The sequence below is a fragment of the Falco rusticolus genome, chromosome 7 (genome assembly GCF_015220075.1).
Source record: "Falco rusticolus isolate bFalRus1 chromosome 7, bFalRus1.pri, whole genome shotgun sequence".
In the NCBI taxonomy this organism is placed as follows: Eukaryota; Metazoa; Chordata; class Aves; order Falconiformes; family Falconidae; genus Falco; species Falco rusticolus.
Window position 1 is genome coordinate 16,272,474 of NC_051193.1, and position 25,055 is coordinate 16,297,528.

General features: G+C 42.1%; 1 protein-coding gene across 2 annotated transcripts; it reads right to left on the minus strand.

Annotated features, from left to right (window-relative positions):
* Positions 1-88: 88 nt before the first annotated feature.
* On the minus strand, positions 89-25,055 carry GLDN (gliomedin). Of its 2 annotated transcripts, none has more exons than XM_037393662.1 (10): positions 25,032-25,055; positions 17,586-17,637; positions 15,305-15,322; positions 14,020-14,127; positions 11,692-11,838; positions 10,869-10,994; positions 5,686-5,766; positions 5,471-5,596; positions 4,598-4,748; positions 89-1,291 (listed from the first exon to the last, which is right to left on the minus strand). In XM_037393662.1, the coding sequence occupies exons 2-10, from the start codon at positions 17,626-17,628 to the stop codon at positions 832-834; spliced, it is 1,260 nt and encodes a 419-aa protein (XP_037249559.1). In that variant the 5' UTR covers positions 17,629-17,637; positions 25,032-25,055; the 3' UTR covers positions 89-831. The 2 variants fall into 2 exon arrangements, with proteins under 2 accessions (XP_037249559.1, XP_037249558.1); XM_037393661.1 differs by lacking the exon at positions 25,032-25,055 and adding an exon at positions 21,920-22,239.

Sequence of the window (25,055 nt, forward strand, 5' to 3'; positions counted from 1 at the left end):
ACAGAACTTAATATAATTAAGCGTAGTCATAAACAAGTTATAGTGGTATAGCTTACATAGCGGGCAAGGAAGAGTGCAGCAACGCAAGCACTGTTAAAAAGGGAATTTTAATCATAAATTTTACATCTTCAATTCTATACCTTGTTACTTTTCTTCCCACAATCCATTTACTAAACACAACTTCATGTATATTCAATATTTAGTAACGCCATTATTCCCGTTTTCCTTGTACTCGGGCTGGATTTTGCTTTTCATTTTGAAACAGTTCACTGGACTTGCCAAATTTTGAAGCTTTCTGCTTTTCTTCTATTTAAACAACTATTTCCATCCCCATGATTTTTAACAGCTGTCTATTTTTGTCCAAAAAGAAATGTTCATCAGTGGAAAAGTATTAAGTGACAAAAGTATATGTACACAAAATTTCGTTATTTAGGCGTTTATCCTAGATCATAATCACCGAGTAGAAAATGACTGCAGATAAGATGATTGCAACTGGAAGTTATAAATAGTCCTTGCTGAGCACATGACCACGGAATAATCAATGTACATTAGATGTAATTATCGGCTGAACAACAGGGGGAAAACAAAAGCCAAGTCTGCGCTAACCACGTGCCAGCTGCAATCCTGAACAGCTATTCTTTTAAGAAGATGAGAACGGCCTGTATAATTGAAGTGTGTTTATACAAAGGCACCTGATCTCCCTTTTAGGCACACTCCAAACCACCATCAGTGAACAGAAATATAACGAGAGACCCCCATGCGTTTATCATATCGCTTTAAATAATCTATTTAGTCAAACAAGGCTCCCATACCTGACGTTTTAAAATATATTCATCTGCCAAAATGTACAGGGTATATCATTAAGCTCCCATTCTCCCACGTGTACAAATTCTTATCTCTTAGACTGTAGGAAAGCATAGCAAGAACAGACTGCGAAGACCGTAACTCAAACCTCGCATCAATCGGCTGCTCCTTCAGTAAATCAAAAGCAAAGCTGACCGTCGTGTCCTTGGTGTCGGTGACGTACAGAACGCCGCACGCTATGAATGCGTTCCCAGCCTTGGACTTCGGGTATGTGGTATTGATATGCCGAATGACTGAAAACGTTTCTTCATCAACATGTGCTACTATAATATTTTCATCAGTGCTTGAGGCATATATAATCCAAAGCCCCTTCTCATCCACTGCTACGTTGAAATACGTCTTCGAGTTAGAAAAGAGGTAGTTACGACCATGGTATAAGGCATTTTCAATTAGCAGTGCGCCCAGCGACGCTTTGTCAAGCCCAAGTCTGAAATGAGATAAAGTATTCGGTATGTTGTATTAAAACGTCGTGTTTACATGCGCTGGGTGGTTGAAGCAATTCAGAGTGCATTATTACAGATAGAAGCATTGTTGAAAATACTTGGGTTCAAGGACCATTCTGATGTCTTTTAAGTATTCCACTCAACGCACCTTCCAAAACGCTGGGAGATAATTCCAAATTAATAACCGACCTGAAAGGTGCACGAGAACCTGAACTCCCTTCAGTAGGTTTCACTTTATTTAGTCTACGAGCTTTATTATCACTGGGATGAAAGAAGCAACTGAAGGGAACGGGTATGAAAAAGAATCAGATGCCAGGTGAAGGCCCAACTTGTGAAATGAGAGCTGTGCAGAAGTTTGCTTTCTACTAGGTGGGAACTAAAGGGAGAAAATGGGATTGACCAAACCAGCATGAATTCTGGGCAGGTTCACCTAAACTTACAGTTCCTCTTTTTAAAGCAGTTCAGATAATGCAGTGATTTGCTCAAGTAAACATCAAAGGAATAAAAATTCCACGTCTGCAGAGCCAAAATTCTGACCTCATGCTGGCCTCTGAATGTCTCATCTCTTATGTATAAAATTGTTTTTATTCCCTGAAATTCCTTAATGGCATGATAGTCTGAGGACAGCAGCATTGAGCAGCCAGACTGAGTTCCTCTACTAGTTTGAGAGGGTCATCAGCTACTATCAAGACACATTTTCGCTTGGCATTTAATCACCGAGTAACGCAGCGCTTTAGCAGGAGGATGCTTTATCCTAAGTAATGCCTTCTGTAACGAAGCACATCTCATCCTCTGACTTCCATCCAGCCGCATAGCTCTGTTCCTCGAATAGAGGAAAAACGTTACTCAATACAGGAATCTGCTGCAGTTACAAGAGTGCTCTGAAATGCCCAGTTTAATGACAGGCACATTTCAGATCTAGGAATTTACAATAGAAGGAAGATAATGGAGGAATAATTTTTCTGTGGGAGAGGCGCTGATAGCATATACTGGAAAAATCACCATAAGAAAAGTCAAGAGTAACTGTAACTAGATGATTCCCCCCCCAGCTTTTGTAAAATTCATGTCTGCAGCAACTCCACATTCCAGCAGCATGTGTGTAATAAAAGAAAAAAAAGGCTTCAAAGCTGGAGATCTCCGAGAAACATGTGCCAACCCAGTTCATCTGATAGTCGATTCACATCTGTAAATAACCTTGCGCAAGGGCAAGGGCTAGAAGGACAGCCCTTAGCAGGAGTAGTCACATCGAAGTGCAGATTTTCAGGGTTTTTTCTATTAAAAAAAGCCAAGATAAAAAGCATCTCAAGATTCATTAGAAACGTGCAAGATCTACAAGACAGAACACCCTGTCTTCCTCTTTTGTGTGGAAACCCTGAAAGGAGCAGAAAAGTGTGGTCTCATTCCTGAGGTTCTGTCCAGTCCCCCACTCAAGGACAGTCTGGCCTGGAACTCCAAATTGTTCAGGAATTCCTTAATCCTCTGGCTCCTTGGGGTAAATGACACAATATAGTGTAATATTTTCATCAGCTACAGGGAACTCAAACTACAAACACTTTTTCTGATCACTAAGGTTAGTGCAGTCAACCGTAAGTATCAGAGGTGGGAAAGCATGTTATGAAACAAGGGAAGAATGCAGGAAGCAGTCATAATAACAGGGATCTGACCATCACGAGAAAACCTGCCAAAGGTCAGACAAACCTAGTTTTACCAGCTTTTAAGTATGAAAGGAAACTCCTTTTCAATATTTTTTCAACATTTACAAAATGAACCAGCCAGGTCCTCACCTGTTTTTCCCATTACATCAATACAAAGACTCCCAGAAACTTTTCTCTGGTCCAAAAGTAAGGACTTCACTATCACAGAATTCACAGTGTCTCGTTCCACCTGTGCTGAAGGAATCTTTGAGGGAATCACTGAAAAGAACGGCCATGTCTCAGCAACTTCGTAGGTTTTGAAAATTCCACTTGTGTTCATCTGTACACGAAGGCATTTCCCAATTAACAGTACCCAAGCAAAGGTGAGGAACCTCTGTCCTACCACTGTGTGTGATCACAGAAATGGTCTTTTACCGATGTGTAAACGAAAAGCCCTAAAGGTATTTAAAGGAGGTTGCCAAAAAGTGAGCTTGTCTTTGGCAGAACAAATACTGTAGAACCCAAGCAGCTTGCTCACATTCCTTGGCATCCAAAAGAATATAGGAAGGCAGCACTCACACCTGCTGGTGAACAGACATCAAAGTACAGTGATGTTCTTGGCTCAGACATCAGAGCCGTGTAAGAGAACTTGAAAGCAGATGCAATCTTTGACTTGCCCTTGGACTGTCTGTCTTCGGCCCTTCCCACAAGATGAGATTTTGAGTTTGATTTGTATTGTCTCTGTCCTCAGTAGAAACTGAAGAAATAGAGACATAATTCCCAGTTCCGACGCAGGGAGATACACTGGGAGAGCCGTAGGGACTTCTTATCGCAAGGGAATCAAACAGTGGGATCACTCCTCCGTCTGGGAATGTGCAATTCACCAGGTCGCCATGTCCTCAGCTGGTGCCTTCGCGCATTCCTCTGCACGAGCAGCCCCAGCTCACCCCCTCCCAGCTCCGAACAGCGCTAGCCAAGGGCAAAGCCTGTGCACCAATCCAGCAAGGAGCTCGGCAAAGTCAAGTTCCACAAGTGGGCTGCAGTCACATAACCACTCATCCACGTCCCCCAGACTGCAGCTGAACCAATTCTTACTCTGACGCAGGTAGATGCACAGCTTATTTTTTTTAAATCAAATACTTTGTGCTGACCCCCAGAACCTTAGCCAGCTCCCATTCGTTTCTCGCAGTTACAAACGCAGCAAAGAATCCAAGTGCAAGAAGACCCACAGCAATGTAGCGTATAATAGAAACCCACTGGACCCCAAGGTAGCCAAAAGAAAAACCCGTTAATCTGGGGGCCCAGTTCTCCTACCACGTAGTAACTACTCACTTAAGACAGAGCTGAACAATGCTTAAAGAACTGACTGACACAGCAGAGTAATGGACCTGGACTACCCTCCCCGTTCCCCTCCTTCCACAGCACCTGCACAACAGATGGAAGGCCAGTGGCCCACGTTTTAGTTACAGATTGGAAAGAATTAGTTGTTTGTTCTGGAAAGAGTTCTGAACCATTCCCCCGTTCTTCCTGCTCCAGACAGGACCAAAAAGAAACTTAAAATGGTACAAGGAAAGTGGTCTGCTTCACCTCTGTCACTCTAACCCGTCTCCCCTCCTTCCACAGCATCCCTTGCCTTAAGCCAGCTGTTTGACTTACTTCAAAATGACATTGGTTCCTCCCTTTTGATAGTACAGATGATTGTTTTGTACTGCATGACCACATCCATGAAAGAATCCTGTGATGTTAATGGTCCTGTAGCTGTCATTCAGCAAGGCGTTGGAATTCTCATATTCCTTTATAGAGTTTCCTAAACGAAGGGGAAAACATGAAAAAAAGGGCTATTATTTAGTTCGTCTAATTTTGAACTTTTTTACCCTAAAATTCAGTCTCCACTGAAGATCAATCTCAATCAAATATCTGACAGACAACGATTGTATTTGTGTTTTCACTGATTCAACTTGCTAGTACCTGATAAAGCAGTCAGAGACACGCACAAAAAATATACCTATAGAGTTAGTGTCCAAGATCCTGCTTCCAACAGACCTGATGGGCCCTAATCCTGAACACAGTTGGTAAATAGACAGAAATATTCCCTTTTTCCACTTAGGTCCTGGAAATTTTCCTGCACAAAATGTAGCTTATGCAGCATCCGATTCATTTTCACGGCTAGCTAAAGGAAAAGGCAAAAAACTCCTAGCTACAATTTAGGGAAGTAAAGTCATAGGAAACTGTTGAAATAAAAGAGTAAAAAGGCATGAACAACAGGCACTTAAACTTGCATTGGTTAAAAAAACCCTAAAATTTTCAAAATCTGATGTTGACTCTGAGAATACCTAAATATACTGCAAATGTCTATAAGCACATGTATCGTCAAGTATTATACAGGTAATAGGAAAACACGCTGACAAAAAGATGTGGGTAAAAAACCCTATCGTACTTGATTAGAAGTATTAGTCTAGGTTGAAGCAATTCAGAAAGCAAAGTTAGTGTAACAACTGATTTTTTGATCAGTGAGCACTACTAGCGTACCTGAAAAATGCATGGTAAGCCAAATCCTTTCATCGCTTACGTTTGCGGGTTCCCGCATCCACGTTCCAAACGTTTGCTGTACACTGACAAAGTGAACAGGACTTCCTACAGATGTTATAACACATTCTAGTAGAAAAAAAAAAACCCACACATGTCCATTATCTGTGACATTAAACCAGTCAAGTAACAGTTAGTTGTGCTCTGTAGCAGGTTACCAGCTTTTTTTGAAGGACCAGGGGTTCTGTCTTCAGTTTTTCCAGCCAGGGTATCATCATTCGGTACAGCACCTGTCTCCCCTAAAGTTGAGAGGGAAAGGATAAAACACATCGTTTTTCTTTATTTGACGTGACAGAAGTGCCCATCAATGACTCTAGTAAAATGAAGGATTAACAACTGGGATTCCGTTTCATCTGGGAAAAAAGGCTTAGGTTGGTCTGGTCAAAAAACGAGATAAAAAAAGACTTGCTCTCACTTCTGCTAAGGAAATGAAGTATCCAGGCTGGTTTGTTTCCTTAAAGTTGTCAGGCTGACAGTCAACCAAGTAAATAATTTTGCTCAACAGATTTAATTCCTTAGCTGTGAATTTCTGAGTAGCTGCTTAGGCAGAGTTGTCCCTTTCCTTAGATAACTGAGACAGCTGGCAGCTGCCTGATCCAGCAGTAATACCAAAAATGCTTTCCTGGGAAGGAGCAGTGACTGATCTCAGAAGCTCCATGCCCAAATCGACATCCACCAGCAGAGAGGGTGTATTCTGCAGGCGACACTGGAACTTTTGTTTGTGCTGTTAATGCCCCAGACAGCAATAAAGTACGAACGCAGACACTGTGTACGTAATGCTTAGGAATGCAGGCCAGTCATCCATGCCATTAAAGAAGCAATATGAAAGACTTGAGGGAAATAATGCACTGTATTGTTTACACACCGAGCAATGGTTCACGTTTAGAAACAAACACCTGGAAACATTTTTCCCTGTCACTCAACAATTTAAAGAGTAACTAGTTGGATTTCCTCTTAGCTTTTACTGTTGAAACAATGCCTGAATGAAATTATTTATGGACCTTTTCCTCTAAACCTGGATACCTCTTCTGCCTCTAAAACAATGTGACACGTTTCAGTTTGCTTAGAATGAGTAACCAGAGAGAACGGTTCTCAGCTCTTTGCTGAAGATACCCTGACTTCATTGCAGCCTTGTTTCCCAATTCCATTCTTAACTTTCATCTCCTTACGCATTTCACACTGCTCGACATGCAGGCTGCAAATTCTTTTGGACATGCATTTTCATGGCTTCCTTCCAACCTCTTCTGGGACTTACAGGGCTATGATGAAGTTTAAATGAGGTATGAAATAACTATCAAGTAATGCTGAAAGGGTACTGTGACATTCAGGAAAGAAAGGAAAAATTACACTGCATTGCTGTTTTCTCCTTTAGATTGTATCATCTCGTTAACGCAGAAGGAAACTACTACAAGACACAGCAAGAACACCACATATTTCTCCTACCCATTTATCTAGGACATTTGGTGATACGACATTGAAAGCTTGTAAGTGATCGCAGCGTATCTCCAAAATAAGGCTGAGTCAATCCAACCACGGGAAGATAAATGCCTATAGCTAGAATCTAGCAATACTTCTAGATCCTTTTGCAGCTTCTGACCTCAAAATACTGTCAAAATATCTCACAAAAGGAATACCCTCAGAGCAAGTTATAAGTTGCAATGCACAATTTAATTTTCTTGGGCCGAGTCTAATAGATAGTTTACTGAATGAACAGTTCCCTATACAGTAGTTTATCTAAGACCATAGAACAGTCAAGGCCCAGGTCAGTGTTTGCAGCGAAGCTGAGTGCACTATTTGCATTTGAGAATATCTGCAGTACCCTCTCTGAGGACGTTCAGCTGCATGAAACAGAAAGTTCCTAAGATTAAAAAGAGAGTTTTCAATCACAGACTCCTAGTGAAACTTTCACTGCTTTCTTTCCATCAAAAAAAAAAGATAAATATCCTACTGATTCCTACAATAAAATATTCCAGCTGAGAGCTAATGGAGTTTACAAGACATTAAAACTATTGATTTGGTCTGTCTGGGGAGGGTGGGAAGGATGGAGCGAGGCGATGTGGAGCAGGGATGTGTTGTTTCTTTTATAATTAGCTAATCATACCATTGAGAACAAACCTACCTCAGCTTCCAACTAATTATTCTCTTCTCTTAAAGAAATAGTTTTACCTGATTCAAAATTCAATTTAAAGAAATCATTCTTGTATTCTTGTTTAATAAGTTAATTACAGTTGTAAATCAGCATGTGTATTCTCTTTTTCAAAGGGATATACGTATTTTATAACAAAAGCTATTTCATTCTTTGAATTTTGGTAATAAGGTCTCACAGCCTACTGACTCATAAAATGTAAGTGCTCATTGAGGAAGATCTCATCTTCACAGAGTTATTTGAGCATAACTCTCATTTGCTCACTGGGACTTATAATCCATCAGAAATCCATCAGATAGCTTATCCTCCACAGCACTTCACTCTGTTCCAACACTTGAAAAGAGGCTACCTGAGTAAATGGTCCAATTATGTCTTGTACAACAGTTCATGCATTTCTGAATTTTAAATGGAATGAGATTTCTACTCCAGCTATGTACTTCCCATTGTCAGGAGGCTCTTTGGGCTCTGTTCTGACACTTCAATACCCAGAATCTCTTGATTGAGGTTCTTAAATGCTACTACAATTACATGCTATATTAAAAATAAGGAGCGGAAATAATTGATATATGTTCTACCCACTATGAAATATTCGCTGGTTAAGAGCATTTATAATAATTATTACCAAAAAAAGATTTTTCATCTCAGCAAACTGTGCAGAATGATGGTGACATAAAAACGTATCACCCTGATAAGGGTGAGACATACAAATTGCTCTGCTAGTTTCACACTTAATAACCACACAAAGTTCTTGTGCTCCTTCCTTTCAGCGTGCCTATCAAGAAACTACAGTCCCAATTACAGAAGAAACCCCACTTTAGCAAACACTCTCGCAGATAACTTCCTTCTTTTCCAGAAATGTGAAAGATTAGTAACTGAGATATCCTTTGCTGTTCTTTCATAGGATCACTCTGACCTCTCTGAAGACAGGCGTCTCAGCTGGGAGGAAAATTCGTGCCAGAACTGTAAGGGTAGCAACAGTAACTGAGAGCCACGACCGTAAGGAGCACACCATCTCCAATGCCATGCCACTCAGGGGTACAGGACAAGGACAGCCAGACCTGCTCTGTAGATCCAAACCCACAAGTTTCCTTCCTTTCTCAGGCTGGAGTAATCAAGAAGTACACCGCTGTTCTTGCACCAGCTTCTCTTTGCTTTCTTTCCATAATCAACTAATACCTTGGACCAAAACTTCCCAGTTATCACAACATCACAGTGTTTGTAGAACCCACGTTCCTCAGCATCCAGATCACCAGCTCCCCTCCCCTTCCACTGCTAATTCTGCATCGGCCAAAATGAAGGCTCTCCTCTGCCAGTATGTAGTAAGTGCTTTGAAATGCAAGTCTCAAAACCAGGTATTTTTTTTAGAGAGACAGTTTTCAGGGACGTATGATAACATTTTGGGCCAAAATATTCAGAAGTCCAGCAACTTCAGACACACATCTTGAAATAATTTTAAAACAAGGCTGCTGATCTTCACAACAAAATGAGTAAGAACATCCTTCATTTCCAAGCACCAGCTTTCCCAGCTGCACCCATTCCCCCTGCCCCCACGTGCCTGAACTGGCACCGAAAAGCCTTTAGAAAAATCACACCGTCATTTAACACTTCTAATTCAGAACAGAATTGTTTAGAGCATTAGAGAGATCGAGGATCACAGAGATTACTTTTTCTTTTCAATGTTGCTGAAAATGATGTTGATTACAAAAGTTGCAAATACTTTTTTCACATAGTCTCAATGTTCCTGTTAACCTCTTAGAAGTTACTCCCGCTCAAACAGGCAAAAAGAAATTCAAGCCTATCTGAAATAATCCCATTTTAAATTAATTTTTTCTATGATAAATATAAATGCCTATAAAAATATAGTAATAAATGCGTTTACTATAGAATATAGAATATTAATTTAGTCTCTGGTATCTCATTGACACCAACACTTTCTTCCACAAAGTATTTAGCTATTATTGATATATTTAAATCCATATAAACTTCAGGCATGGAAAAACACGCTCGATAGGCTATATCTGTCAATGTATTTACAAAATACACTGTTCAGGATAGCAGAGTACATCCAGCCAGTCACCTGGTAGAGGAGGGGATAAATGCCAACTAACTTTATACATGCTCCACACAGCAGAGGCAGCACTCATGAGAAAATACACACGGGCACATGCATACACACACACGGATTCTATCCGAGGCACAATTTTAATCTATTTCAGAAAAAGATGTTCTAAAACATGGACAGAATTGTGACGTGAACACTGATGTGTTTTTTTTCAACAATCCACAATACCAAGTTAAATCTATGAGGATTTACTAGTATCCAGCACAACAGAAAATCATGCCAGAGATCTCTCATGGCAAATTCTTAATTACGTCAGCACTCTAATAATCAGTGACTTTAATAAAAAAAAGTGTGACAGGTGCTACACTTCAGCATATGGTCTATGGCATGGCAGTCTGGATACTCATATTTTGGTTCTAACAGGTTCTGTCATGCAATTTGCAGCCACAGTCTGAAGGGAGTCTAGTCTGTCTTTAATTTTTCTTTTCTAAATATTACAATTAGTCATATATATCTCACCAACACAGCTACAGTGAAGGAAAAAAAGGTGGCTCATGATCCACTCGTCATTTGGGATACAGTCATGATAAACAGCAACAACAGAAAAGAACTCAAGCTCATCCTGCTCCAAAACTTACATTTTCAAATGGATGCAAAGTCTCAGAGAACTCTTTTGTATTCCTCCAGCTTTTAGAAGTCTTAGCTAGTTCAAGGGGCTTCAATTCTGCCAATGACCAGGCATTTCATTTTGTAGAATAGTCAGATGGAGCCTGGTTAACAAGTGTTATATCTACACTTAAAATCAAAATTTAGCATTTAAAACCTAAATGTTTCAACTGCTTTTCTCTTACTTTCCAAATATACCTCATCTAACAGAAAACGCCATGTGTAATACTTTGCTCAAGCATTAGCAAAGCACAATTAAAAGACTAACATTATACTGGAGATAGCTTACTGCCTTATCCAAATTACAGTTCAGCAAAACACCTAAGCACACGCTCAGCTGTAAGTTTGTGCAGTTTTACTGACAGCAGCAAAATTAAACACATGCTTACTGTTTGGTAACACTTGGAGCAATGACTTTAATCTTCAATCAGTTTGTAATACTAAGAAGAACACTGGAAAGAACTGACCTGTGCATTTGCTGCTGTAGATGTTGTCCTGCAGCTGTGCTTTACATTTACCTTTACGTTTTCCTGGAGGACCTGGGGGTCCAGGGGGTCCAGGGGGTCCTGGGGGTCCAGGTTCACCTTTTGCACCTATGTACAAAACAGAGTATAACGTCACAGGCCCTGCAGGCAACAGGCAACCTGCAGATAACTCTATGTGTCCACACGATGGACTTTGAGAGATCTCCAAAACAACCTCTCTCTTCTCAAGAAGTTTCTGCGTACAGAAATACGGTGCAATAAACAAACTGGGATGCTGCCTGTTAGAAGGTGAACCACACAGAACTTCACAAGTTGTAAGACAAATGCAATTTATCTGTCTGGATTACAGGCATACTGGAGCATTACAAAGCACCATTGCCTTTTACTTACTGTATTCTAAGACCTCAACTTCAAGCGCTACAGTGCTATACCTTTATACAGCTTGTATTTGTGGCCGTTTCATGTATTCCTCAGTGGAAATCTGCCCCTCATTTTCTAATAGAAAAACAAAATTTCACTGCAAGAAAGAGCAGGGGGAGGTCAACTGTCTGGAAGTGTACTGGAAAGGGTGGAATTTATGTACACTTCAACACAAAGCCCAAGCAGAAAAGTCTTTGTCAAGACTTACATTAAAAAGCGAGCATAATATCCTAGGGCAGCGCAATACTCAAACTTCACTGTGGGTAACATGTTTATGCTGGTTAGTCCTGCCCCTGCAGATTACATTCATGCTTCAGAAGCAGAGTTTATCTTTTTCTGTCAAGCACACTGTTGCAAGAGAACTCCTAAGAGCACTTCCTCCTACCTTCTAATATTACATCATTGTTTGCATCCCCTTTTTCACCCTTTGCTCCTCTTGCACCTTTTCCTCCTGGCATACCATCCTTGCCAGGTAAACCCATTTCTCCAGGTTCTCCTTTCTGTCCTTGATCACCTTTTGGTCCTGGTACACCTAGAAATAAAAAGCATGTCAGTACCAAGAACGCTTGTCTCAATATTAAACATTAATCAATGTATTTTTTTAATGCAAAACTTATTTACTCTAGTTGGTTCTTTTTTTCACCTGTATTTAACTGGGTAGCTGTAATTTGGTCTGATTTCAAAACAACATTGTAACCTAATATGAAGGGAAACTGTGTACAATCCGTCTGGTGCAAATAATACGTTCTTTACTTAGTGATCTCTGAGTTTTGATCATGAAATACACTGGGCCTCATTAACAACGGCTGGAGAATTTCTGGGTAAGTAGGAATACTAAGGGAAGATGTGAAGTACTATATTTATTTCACATTTGTAAGATATTAAAGGGCACTTTTATGGTCCCTCCAGACTTTTTCTTAAAGCAATTACACACTAACATTACAGCAGACATTGCACTTTTAACATTTTCCACTGTCTCAACAGATCATAGACACAGCTACCTAGTAACATTCCCCCATGACTGCTGTAACACTCCCTCTACACTTGTTAGAAGCACGATCAGTCCACATTTTGCACTTGATCACTTAGTAAAGTAACATATTTGACAAGGTAGTCCTTTGTCCCGTGTGATTCAATTTTGCAATAAAGAAAACAATGATTTAGTTTTGCAATAAAGGAAACAACAGTGTGTTTGTACAACTGACACATCAAAACCTTGCACCCTCTACTTTTGTGGCAGTTAGTATTTTCTTGCTTTAGGAGAGAGAAACATAACAGTTGTACAAACAGAAATGTCAGTGTTCTTGCAGGTGTAGGTTTTCAAATAAATTACATTTGTTAATACTTGAGAAGACAATGCTTGGTTTCCTATATATGGTTTTAATATTCAAATTGATTTAGTGAAATCAGAAACAGAATTACAGTTTTGGGGTGAAACCTGCAACATGTCTTGAGCACAACTGCCACCTGACTTTCTGAAGACCGGTTGTTACTTTCATCTCCAATTTTAAAAATTTGTGGAGAACACTGAAGCGACAGAACATGTAGTGTCTCAAGACACAGTACGCAATCGTTCCCCTTGTACCTGCCAGCAAGCCCACACAGCTAGGTGCAAAATCCAGAATAATAGATGGGCCACTACAAGTACCAAGCTGCTAACATCGGTCTGTCTACTCATCAACATACCCCTCCTCTTCTCTGCACCCTCTCAGCTCTACCATTCCGATGCCCTTTTGTCTCCTTACCCTCTTACCATGCAAGCCCACTGCTTTTTCACCCTACCTTGAAAGCACCAGTTATCCATCCATGCTTGCACGTAGCTATTGTGCATCATTAACTCAGCGGATAAACTGGTTACTGTTTTACAGCCCCACAGTAGTTGGCAGGCTCGGGGTGCGGTAACTGCCTACCTGCTATCTCAGCCACTGCACGCTGATCGGTCGAACCTAGCATGCCAGGGCTACCCCTGTGCTCTCCAGTCAGCCTTTGCCCTGGCCCATTCCTCGCCTGCTGATGAGCTGGACAGATAAGAGACGATGGCACTTCTGCTTCTGCTTCTCTCTGTTCTTAGCAGAAACGTGGCATGGCGAAAGCAGTAAGGCCAAATAGTTTCTTGGGGGCTAAACACAGAACTGCCCCATGTGTGTCAGCTACATTATATAGTACCCTAGAGACCCCACTGCATTACCAAGTTTACTGGAGACTAAAAAAAAAAAAAAGCTGCTCCAAGAGTTTCCAGCCTAAATGGACAACATAGAAAAGAAGCAAAATATGGAAATATACTGCTCTGCCATAGTATTATGAATCTGGAACCAAAACTATGGTAACATATAACAACTTCTACCCACCCCCAAACTCTGGCTTTCTTTTTTTAAGACATCTGAAGTCAAAGGGCCATTATGTTGGCAGGTTGAGGGAATGGAAATATACCTACAATAACAGTATTCACTAGCAAGTTCAGAATACTGAGATTCAACTGGGTGCACGCCACAGCTTTGATCTATGTATACCATCTTCCTCACTGTGGAAGTAGTCTGGAGTAACCTTCCAAAGCTCGGTGTAAGATAATGAATGCTACAGAATTTTGCAACATGCAGCTTCTTTTTAAACATTGATACCCTTCCCCCTGTACAAAGCTCTGAAAGCAACTAAGTCTGAATATAATAGTAAGAAAGGATTATTTTTTAAACAATCACCAAAAAAAAATATATACCTATTTTTCCTCTTTTTCCATTTATTCCTGGTTCTCCCTTTTGTCCTGGTATACCTGGGAGTCCATCTGATCCATTGTGGCCAGGCAGTCCATCAAGTCCAGGAGGCCCTGAACAAATCAAACAGCATAACTGAATTTTCACTGTTAAATGCAATTTATCCTAAGTCTACTATGCTTACGTATAGTATATTTATATGTGTATATATATTCCTTTGGCATACAAAATCCTCTAATTGGCCATTATGTTCTCCCTGCCAATTCTCCTTACAAAAAAAAAAAAAAAAAGACCCAAGGAAAAAAAAAACCAAACAACAAAACCCACCATCAAACCAAACTAAAAACACCCTGCCACAACAAAAAAACAAACTATAAATCAAACTTAAAGGTAAGGTGCTTGTTTGCCCTGGCCTTAGCGTAAGAAAACTGACCGAAATGAATACTGCACACATTTTGCGCTAAAGGCCAGCACAGATCAGCCTTTTGGATCCCACTTCAAGGTCAAACACAGTGGAACTCATCCTATTTCAGAATTTGGCAGTGACTATAACATCTTCCACAAGCCACATAAGCTTTAATATTGCTTGTGATGTTGGCAGGACTCATGTAGCACAAAAAAAGCATTACCTACTTGTCCAGAACACCGTAGTGCCAAACCATGATCTGTCGATAGAGAAGACAACTGCTCCCTCTTCGTCACTATTTGAACCCCCACAAACAAAACGTGCCTGATACTTTTCTCATACAGAGAATTATTCTAAGCAGACCCACAGCTAACGAAGCACAGAAAGCAAGCAAGTAACTGTTCACATAGCCTAGCAACCACATGAGTGAGAACAGAAAGAGACAATTAAGTAAGAAAGGAGGAAGAGTTATGGGGGAGTTGGGAGGATGGAATTAGTAACCACCATTTTCCAAGGAGGTGTTTTTAGTGTTGAATTATAGTATCAGTTTACTCGGGTTTATTTTTTATGTATATACACTCATCTTTTCAGCTAAATGCTACTTACGCTCCTAATTTCCTCTGGCTTTGATCAAATATGTTTCAGTAAATGTGAAACTCTTCTATTCCCTCCACGGGAAAAGTATAATGTCTACAACCTCCCCCTTCTCAGAAGGGGCATGAGTTGACCCAAATACAAAAATTATAAAGGCAGACAGGCATTCAACCCTCCCTCATTCTAATTAGCAATGGAAGTGTATTCTATTAAAGATACATTTCTCCATTTCAACATGTTGTACCAGCATCTGTTTCAATTACCCAAAAATGTTACCACAATTGTCTTACCTGGGGGACCTGGGGGGCCTACAACAAGAACAAGGAAAAGAACACAAGAAAGAAGAAATGGTGAGTTTAGCCTAGCAAGAAAACAAAAAGCCATTCCAAATTTAATTGATTACCATCAGATCAGAACAGTAAATGGGGAGGAAAGCCCCTCAAATTTCAAAATGAACACCTATGGATTTAACTGCTTTGTATTATAAATAACTATTTGAGCATTAGCATAAAGTCAGACTCACTGGAAGAGTGTCCTTAAAAGTGATTACATATAAACATAACTTTTTGCAAATTTCATCTGATAATGGTTTGACAAACAACCACCTCGACAATGTAATCTCCCTGTCAGAGGCTAAGGTGCCTTTACAATGCCACGGATGCAAGGCAGCTAGCACTCGGTACAATTCCGTACATGTGTTCTCCATATCCCATTATAGCAGAAGAAGAATAGCTTTGCAATACTGGTGAATGTCACAATTAAAAACCCTGTTGAAAAGACACATTAAAAATACATGCTACACTTCTCTGCTTTACAGAGATTTCTTAGCAGTTCAGGATTCAAACTATTTAAATAGGAAAAAAAACACAAACCACCAAAACTCTATCACTCCTGTTAACTGTCTCTAAATCACAATCAGGCTTTTCACATGTAATTGTTCTCCAGACTGGACCAAGCTCCCCACAGAACCTGGCTGGTGTATTAGAAATCAGACTTGCTCCTGTTATTCAGCAATATGTAATACAATAAAACCTATCTCACTCTGACTGAGTTCAGGTATGGGGCCTTAACTAGAAGAAAGCATAGCAGGCAAGAATGAAGCAACAGTAAACCAGAAAATGTTTCTGTAACAAGATCTATCTTATGTGAACTCCAATACACGTTAAAAAAAAAAAACCACACACAAAAAAAAAACACCAACAAAACCTTGCAATTAAAGAACAAAATTAGTTCTGTGAACATTTTTATCCAGCCAACAAAGTACTATCTTCTTTCGACAAAACTCTCTACAACAGAAAATAACAGTAATTACCAGATTTCCCTAAAGATGACAGTTTTCAGCATTAATTAGCATTATGAGTAAAGCAAAAACCATTTTATAATACCATTACAGCAATTATCCCTTTTCATCAGTATAGGCAGTACCATCAGTTAACATCTTTCTGCCAATCTTCCAGTAAACCACCATCTTTTCCACGCTACAATGTTACGCCCATTAGTGCGCTCAATTACTTCCTCACCTCAAAAACTGAGGATCTTGATTACCTTTGTATGAGCATAAGACAAATAAGAAATGTGCTTGAAAAGGAGCAAATGTAGAGGCCTATAGCAGAGAAAGCCACTAACAGAGACAAAGTGTAATAGTGTCAAGAGAGTAAAAAGGTGCAGGAGGCACCAAGTAGTGTGAATTCAGAACTCTGGAGCCCAAAGAAACAAACTTCTAAGTCATCTGTAGTTCAGCCTCAGTTGAAATCAGAACTGATCTACAGTTTCAGAAGTAGTATTTAGCATCTGTGTATACTACGGTAATTCTCATTTATGTTGAAATCAGTTGAGCCAAACAGACCTTTTAGCAGTGTGAAAATACAAACCAGACAGCAAGTGAAGCGTCTTCTTAAACTCATAAAAAGCAGCTTATTTCTAATCTTCTCATTTCCAAAAAGAACACATGACTCTACTACAGACTTCAAAGCTGGATCACAGCCCTTATATTGGCTACGACCTAACATTCTCTTCACCAAATCACATAGAAAATTCTCACAGCTCCTCTTGTCCTAGCCATCAGCCGTTCCAGCTTCTCACTGGTGGCATATGAAACCCAACGTCATGCTACCGTGGTCCAATGCAGATGGGAACAAATACGTTGCTCATCTAAGTCCCACTACTCCACAGCAGTTACAATGGAAGCAAGTTTCTATATCCTATACATTCATCCCATAACAGCCTTGAAGTGTGGGGACATACACAAAAATACCAAAACTAAACCTCAACTAGCATTTTAAACATCCAATTCTCTAAGATTTGCTACTGAAAATACATGGGAAAGAAACAGCTCGAAGGAACATCAACTGAGCTCCTTAAATTCCAGCATTTCCATTAAAAAGGTATAGATAAGTCCCTAAGTAGCACCTATTATCTTTTTTAAATAAATAATCCAATTGATATGTAAATTCTGATAGAGTAAATAGTATAGTTCTTTGATGTAGTCATTGACCTCAAGTTCTTTGAAAACACTGGAATTCTGTGCTCCTGAAGGTAACATAGGTGTAATGCTTAAGGCAGTAAACATACCTGTTAAGCATATCCCTTTTGTGCTGTTACATAAATCCACCATCACTCGGACCTAATATTGCAAAGAGAGTAAAGTTGAAAACAATCCACGCCACAAAAGTATCTACTTTACTTTGCCTATAGAAATAATTCCAAAAACAAAGATGCAACCAGCCACTCTGTGCTTGTAAGAATAAACCATTTAGAACTACCTTAACACTGTGACAGCACCCATCTCTTCAGGCACCAATTCTCTCATGTGAATCTGTCAATATGCCTCATTTTAAACCTTACTGAAAATACGAAGAAAATATTGGGCAGACAACACTATACACCAAGTAGGCACTAAAGTTCACACATTACTGTAAAACATGTGTGGTTGTCCATGCACTGACTCTGTTAGTGGAAGGTATTAAAAGCCAACATCATCCAATAAAAATTATGTTCAAGTTTATTTTATATTCATATCAAAGGATGGATACTTTTCCAACATAGCATATCCAGTGAGAAAGATGACCTCTGTTCCAAGAAAGCATTTTCTTATCTTGGAATAAGCAAGATCTGTGGATTTGGAATGGACCTTTGTCCATTCGAAATACTTCATCCCAACACTGACAGACTTTATAAAAACCAAGATGGAAGAGACATTCATACAGATGCTTTTAATCTAGAATAGACTACAATTTATCAATTAAAGAGTCAGCTTTACAAAATACATGGGGTTCGGCTGGGCAAACATTCACATTACATGTCCGCATGCTGAGAGTCAACACTCTAAAAATGTTTTGCAACTCACCAAAACATCCAGCAGAAATGAGAATATTACAAACACAAGCATTGGAAGTGCCTCAGCCCTTTATGGGAAAGTCTAACGCTTATAGTCAGAAAAAGATCATCATTTCAGGGCTGTGCAATACATGATCATTAAAGAACTATTTACCCAGAGTTGCACATTTATTCACCGTTGTATAATAGCTCTATTTACAAATAATGCAAGGCACTAGTCCCAAGACAGAACAAACAAGTTCAAGTCAATCCGAAAGGCAGACTTATGTTTAATCGTAGCAAGCTTATTTGCCATGGTCAATCTTTATTTTTAAAATCAATGCATCATTAGCTTCAAGTGACAAATGTAACTAACTCAAATAAAGGACAATTATTTTGATGGCACGTATTATTTTTTGATGGCAAAATCAAACTATATTTGACTCTGGATTTTAATTCTATCAGATACATATGGAGAATTTACTGGATTCCAGACTGTATTGGAACAGCTCTTATAGTTAGAGGTTTTGGACTCAATTAGCTGAGAAGAGCTAGCTGGTTTTAAATATCAGAATTTGCTTTTTCTCTTTCCCCTCATGCCCCTCAAACACACTTGACTTTACCCTGTGATTTGTGAAAAATACACATTCTCCATGTGTTCTCTAATTCAAACTGCATTTTAATCTGGATGGTTTTGTTGAGGTTGCTGAAGTGATTACAGCTTGCTTTGGGGCCCTCCAATTACCTCAGCAGCATTATTTTTACCAATCAGTGCAATTCAGGTGACAATTAAAAAACATGGCATTCAAGAAGCGAGTGCATTATAGCAAGTAGCCTACAACAGAGCCTCCAGCTTAATTATGAAAGATGAGTACACCAGTCATCCAATCAGCCAGCATCACCTTTGCCATGAAGAAAAGCTACAGAGAAAAGTATTATATAAATACTAAAAGCTTAGTTTTCTCATGAGGGAAAGGTGAAAAAAAGAAGGAAAAAAAAAAAAAGACAACCTAAACTACGAAGGAGCTACTCAGATAATTAGATATCCATAAGCTACCACCTCTTGCACTGTCTTAAATCTCACTTTCAAACTTACTGGACTGTTACCCTCTCATCAGCCTATCTACACCATCACATTTGCCAATTTCCTATTTTTGTCCTCTTACAAAATAAATAGGTATAATTTATTATATGTATAAATAAACAAAAGGCCCAAAACAAAAAATATACTCACTTTATTTAACCTAAAATACGGGGTTTGATGCCTAAAGTTATTTCAAAAGTTCTTAAACAGTGGCCACGAGAGCTCTACCCTGACCTTGTTGTGCAGAGCAGTAGGACACCGATACCTGCAGCACACGCCTGCAGAAATCCGTGCCTGCCCCACAGCAGAGATCCTGCTCAGACAAAACCTCCATTCAGGGCCCACATTCAGCAGAGGCTGGAATATCGTTCTAAGGCCCACCAGTGTAGCAGAGAACATCTCACCAACTATAAGGAACTTTGTCTCATGCTACAAAAAGTATTCAAGTCTTCGTTTTACATTAGTGGGAGTTAGATCCACAATACAAAAATGCAGGAGTGGGAGGGGAGGTTCTTGAAAATTTTTCTAAGGATTTTTTTCCCCTTGAGCAAGTGGGTCTGCACATAGTTACACAGTCTTCTGAGCAGCAACCAGGATGAAAAATACTTGATGGAAATTTTGTAAGAAAAAAAAGGCACAAAAAGACCCCAAGCAACCTCCTGCAAGGATACATCCATTTAAATGAAGCACACTGCACACAGCAGCATCACAGTGGTGATTTACATGGAGGAGCTGCACAAGAGAATAGCCTTGCTGCATGCCGTTGAAGTATACACCGTAACACTTGGTGATATTTGGAGAGAGCAATAAAATTAATTTAATCCATATGTGCTACCTAATGACAGCAGAGCGGTGTATTTAACTACCCCTGTGAAAACTATCTGGAAGTGCAGCTGCCACTGCTGGTTCAAGGCTGAGCACCTAACAGCAAATGGCACTAACAGCGTCATAACTATCCCTGCCAGGATCTGAACCTCTTCTCCCATAAATTTATTTCTGGATCCCTTAGACTCAAAGAACAACCCCATCGGATGGAACAAAATAAGCCCAAACACAAAGATGATTTCTTAAAAGAAAAAGGAAGAAGTTTTGACTGAGTGTTTTGATGAAAAGCTTAGATACAGCACACAAAAATATTTTGCGGGAGCAGCAATCTTTTTTTAATGTTACCTGATGCAAAAAAATCTAAAGAAAACATATTTCTTCCAAATTTTATGGCATATCTTTCTAGAAAGCCATTTAAGTTTTTTAATTTGAAATAAACCTGCTCAGAAACAGTAACTTGAGAATTATGGTTCAAAAAATAGCGATTTATATTCCACTTTGCCCTAAAATAATGTTTATTCCCCCCCCCCCCCCGAATTACCACAGGGCTGAAATATGTATTATTTGTGTTATTTTTAAGACCATTCTGACTTAAATGACCTTAGCTAAATATGATTAAACAAATAAGTAAAAATTGTTATTTATTCTAAAACCGCAAACAACTGCATTACTAAAACTCTAGGCTACAAACCCCTACATTCTACAACCTCATTAGCTCTATATGTTAATGGCGATGTTATCGCTGGAAAATCATCATTGCAAGGGTTTATTAACAAAACTGCCAGCGGAACATTGCTGAAAAGGTAATTTCTGTCAGTATTTTTTTATTATTTAGTGAGGGTTACATCTAGTTACACCAGGCAGAGCTGGAGCGAGCTCCCTGGACAGGCTCAGGCCTTCCCGGGACAGGCCCTCGGCTCAGGTGGCCGCAAGAGCAGCATTTTTCTTGTATTTCTTCCGACTCAGAACTTAAAAGCTTTTCAATGGGACCAGAACGTTTCAACTCTATGGCCTGTCTCAGAGTTCAAGGGCACGGCCCAGCCGCTGCCAGCAAGGCCGCTCCCGCCAGCGCAGGGCGGGCGCCCCGGCCGCTCCCCTCAGGCGTCCCGGCAGGGAGGCGGCTCCCCGCGGCCGGCCCGGCTGCTCCGCCAGGACCGGGCGCCCCAGGAGCGGCCAGGCCCCCACGATACGGCCAGAGACACGCGTGGGGCGCCGCTGGTGGCGCAGAGATTTAACGCCCTCGGAAGCTGGCAGGCGGGCTTTTTATTGCAACTCATCTTGGGGAAGTTCCTCAAGTCCACGCCACTAAGAGCGGCTCCGCTCCATCCCTCCGTACGAGCGTCGCTGCAAGCGTGGCCCTAAGCCGCATGGCCCGCCCGCCGTGAGCGCCTCGGCACCGCGGGGGACGGCAGGAGCCGAGCGGCCCCGGGCCCCGGGCGGCTGCCGCCGCAGCGGGAACATCCCGGCGAGGGGACGGTGCGCACCCAGCGCGCTCCTCGGGCCAGGCCTCGGCTCGGCGCGCCGCCCCGCACCCGCTCCAGCCCCCGGGGCCACGGCCGTCCTCGGCGCCGGGCCCCCGGCCCTGCTGGGCCCCCCGTGGGCTGGGCCCGCCCCCCCCTCCCCGGTCCCCCCTCCCCGGTCCCCCCTCCCCGCCCCGCCGGGCCGGGCGCCTCCGCCCTACCGGCACCATGGAGTAGGTCATCATCATGAGCATCTCGTCGTTCTCGGCGCGCACGTGCCCGCGGGCGCGCTCCCCGCGGCGGCTCCGCTTGCTGCGGGGGGGCGCGGGGCCGGCCCCCAGCAGGTCCCGCACGGAGCCGTTGCCCGCGGCCGGCCGCGCCGCCTCCAGCTCCCGCAGCGCCGCGCCCAGCTCCCGCCACTGCGCCAGCAGGAAGAGCGTCCCGGCGGCGCTGAGCGCCGAGAGCAGCCCCACGGCCGCCAGCGCGCCCCGCAGCGCCCGCCCGCCCGCCGCCTCCATCGCTGCGGCCGGCTGCGCCCCGGCCCGCCGCCGGGGAGGGCTTTATGCCCCGCGCCCGGCGCCGTGGGCCGCCGGCTGGGCGGGGGGGAGTGGCGGCGCCGCCGGGAGCCGGGGAGAGCGGCAGGGGCTGGGGGCGAGGGGGGAGCGCCGCACGGGCAGCCCGGCCGCCCCCGCCCCGCTGCCGGCACCCCGGGCACGCCGCCCCCAGCACAGCCGGCGGGACGGGCGGGCTGCGCCCGGGCACTCCCAGGCACCTTCTCAAGGGCCCGACCCGCACAGGGCTGCCCCAGGCATCGGGGCTCTCGTTACTGTGCGCTCCCCAAGGCTGCGGGGCTGGCGGTAAAGGATGCTGCTCAGTAACCCCCCTCTGTACACACACCGACACGCTGCAGCCCCTGAAAGCACTTTGCGATTTTTAAGAACATCCTATGTCGTTCACTAATCGCACTTCACCTGTTGTCTTAGATTTTCAAGCACGGACTTTTCCCCCAAGTTGTTCCTGCCAACCCTCCCGTGATGCAGGGTATCTTCAATACAGCGAATTTTGCTCCCAATTAGTAAAGATAAGAAAATGAACCATCCAGAATTTCACTGTCATACAGAACAGCAGATATGAAAGTTACTAAACTTTCTAAAATAAACATGAAGAATAGGGAAGTTACTAAACTCGGAGCAATATTTTTAGAAAAGTTAAAAGCTGACATTAATTTCCAAGACAAGGCAGTGTGCTTTCTCACACTGTTAGTGCTTGAGGGGAGATCTTGCTGCTCTCTGCAACCGCCCAAAAGGGGCTGTAGGCCGGGGGGGGGGGGGGGGGGGGGGGGGGGGGTGTCAGTCTCTTCCCCCAGGTCACAAGTGACAGGACAAGAGGAACCGGCCTCAAGTTGTGCCAGGGGAGGCTTAGATTGGAGATTAGGAAAAATGTCTTCGCTGGAAGGGTGGTCAGGCACTGGCACAGGCTGCCCAGGGGTGAGGTGGAATCATCATCCCTGGGAGCTGTTTGAAAGACGTGTAGATGCGGTGCTCAGGGCCATGGTTCAGTGGTGGGCTTGGCAGTGCTGGGTTAACGGCTGGACGCGATGATCTTAAAGATCTCTCCCGGCTTAAATGATTCTATACTTCATACCGATCTCAAGAAATTCACAGCTTTTGAATGCCAATCCTGTCAACGTGACCATTCTCTGCAGATCTCTGCAACTGCTCAGGTACAACCTTTTGTCTCCATTCTAACTACACTATTGTCCTGCCATTCACACTGATCCCACAGTGCACTGAAGGGTGAACTATTTAGGTCAAATCAAATTTGAATTTAATGCATGCAGTTCTGCTGCAGTCAGTTAAACACAGGAGAGGAAAACGATGCCATCATATTAAAGTTCTCATTTCTCAAAAATAAAAAATTACTGCAAAAAGCATTGGCATCACACTGGAGACTCTTTCCTTCTGAAACTGTCATAATGGCCTTAGAGCAGGGTAAAAGTAGAAGAGACAAAAACAATTCCATCTCTGTAGTGACAGGTGAGATGGAAGGAAATCATCACACATTTAAACGGGTAAGGCTCACCAGCGCAGAATCATAGAATTTGGGTTAGAAGATGACCTTTTAAAGGTCATCTAGTCCAGCCCCCTTGCAGTGATCCCCCTTCAACTAGATCAGGTTTCTCAGAGCCCCATCACAGAATGGTCAGGCTTGGAAGGGACCTGTGGAGACCATCTAAGTCCAACCCCCTGCTGAAGCAGGTTCACCTACAGCAGCTTTCACAGCATCACATCCAGGCATTTTGAATGTCTCCAGAGAAGAAAACTCCACAATCCCCTTGGGCAGTCTGTCCACCCTGACCTTGAACGTTTCCAGGGATGGGACATCTCCAGGCAACCTGTGCTGGTGTTTCACCACCCTCATCATAAAAGATTTCTCCCTTATATCTAACCTAAACCTACCTTCTTTTTAGTTTAAAACTGTTACCCCTTGTCCTATGACAACAGACCCTGCTAAAAAGTCTGCACCATCTTTCTTACAAGCCTCCCACGTAAATACCGAAAGGCCACAATAAGGTCTCCTTGGAGCCTTCTCTTCTCCAGACTGAAAACCCCCAAACTCTCTCAGCCTTTCCTCACAGGAGAGGTGTTCTACCCTTCTGATGGTTTTTGTGGCCCTCCTCTGGACCTGCTCCAACAGCGCTAACCTCTTTCTCAAAATTCTGAGTAGGTGTCCTGTACCATCAACTGCACAATCTTAGAAGTCTGCTCTTGTGTGTGCTGTAATAAACAATCACGGGGATTTCTTTGGTAGCTCATACATATTACAAGGATAACCAGAATGCCTTTTTCACCCTGCATGGCAAACAGATTTGGGAAAAAAAGGTTCACTGTATTGTGCAAATACGTCCTACCTTATGGTCTAGGAACCAGTTACACTACTTCAGATCTATCCTGCTCAGCTTCTACCATATCACAGTAAGTTTTTCAGTTTTCTGTATTTTATAAAAGAAGATCAGGAATCTAATGCCTTGATTGGTATTGTCAGAAACCAGTGCACTATTTACCAACTTGATTTGGCCATTAAAAAAAAAAAAAAAAAAAACCAAAACACACACACCCCAAAAAAAAACAAACCAAAAAAAAGAACCCCAAACATTGACAGAACTGCACCTTCATTATATGATTCTATTTATATTCCCACTACTAGCCTCCAATGAAACATTTACCAAAAAGGAATCTCACTGATGTTTAAATTACTGCCCGAGCTCTTTACTATATTGTTGCAGATAACCCATTTTCTGTAAGGCTACTAAGATCATACAGATGTGCATACCTTTTTGCAGGATGAAGTCTTAGA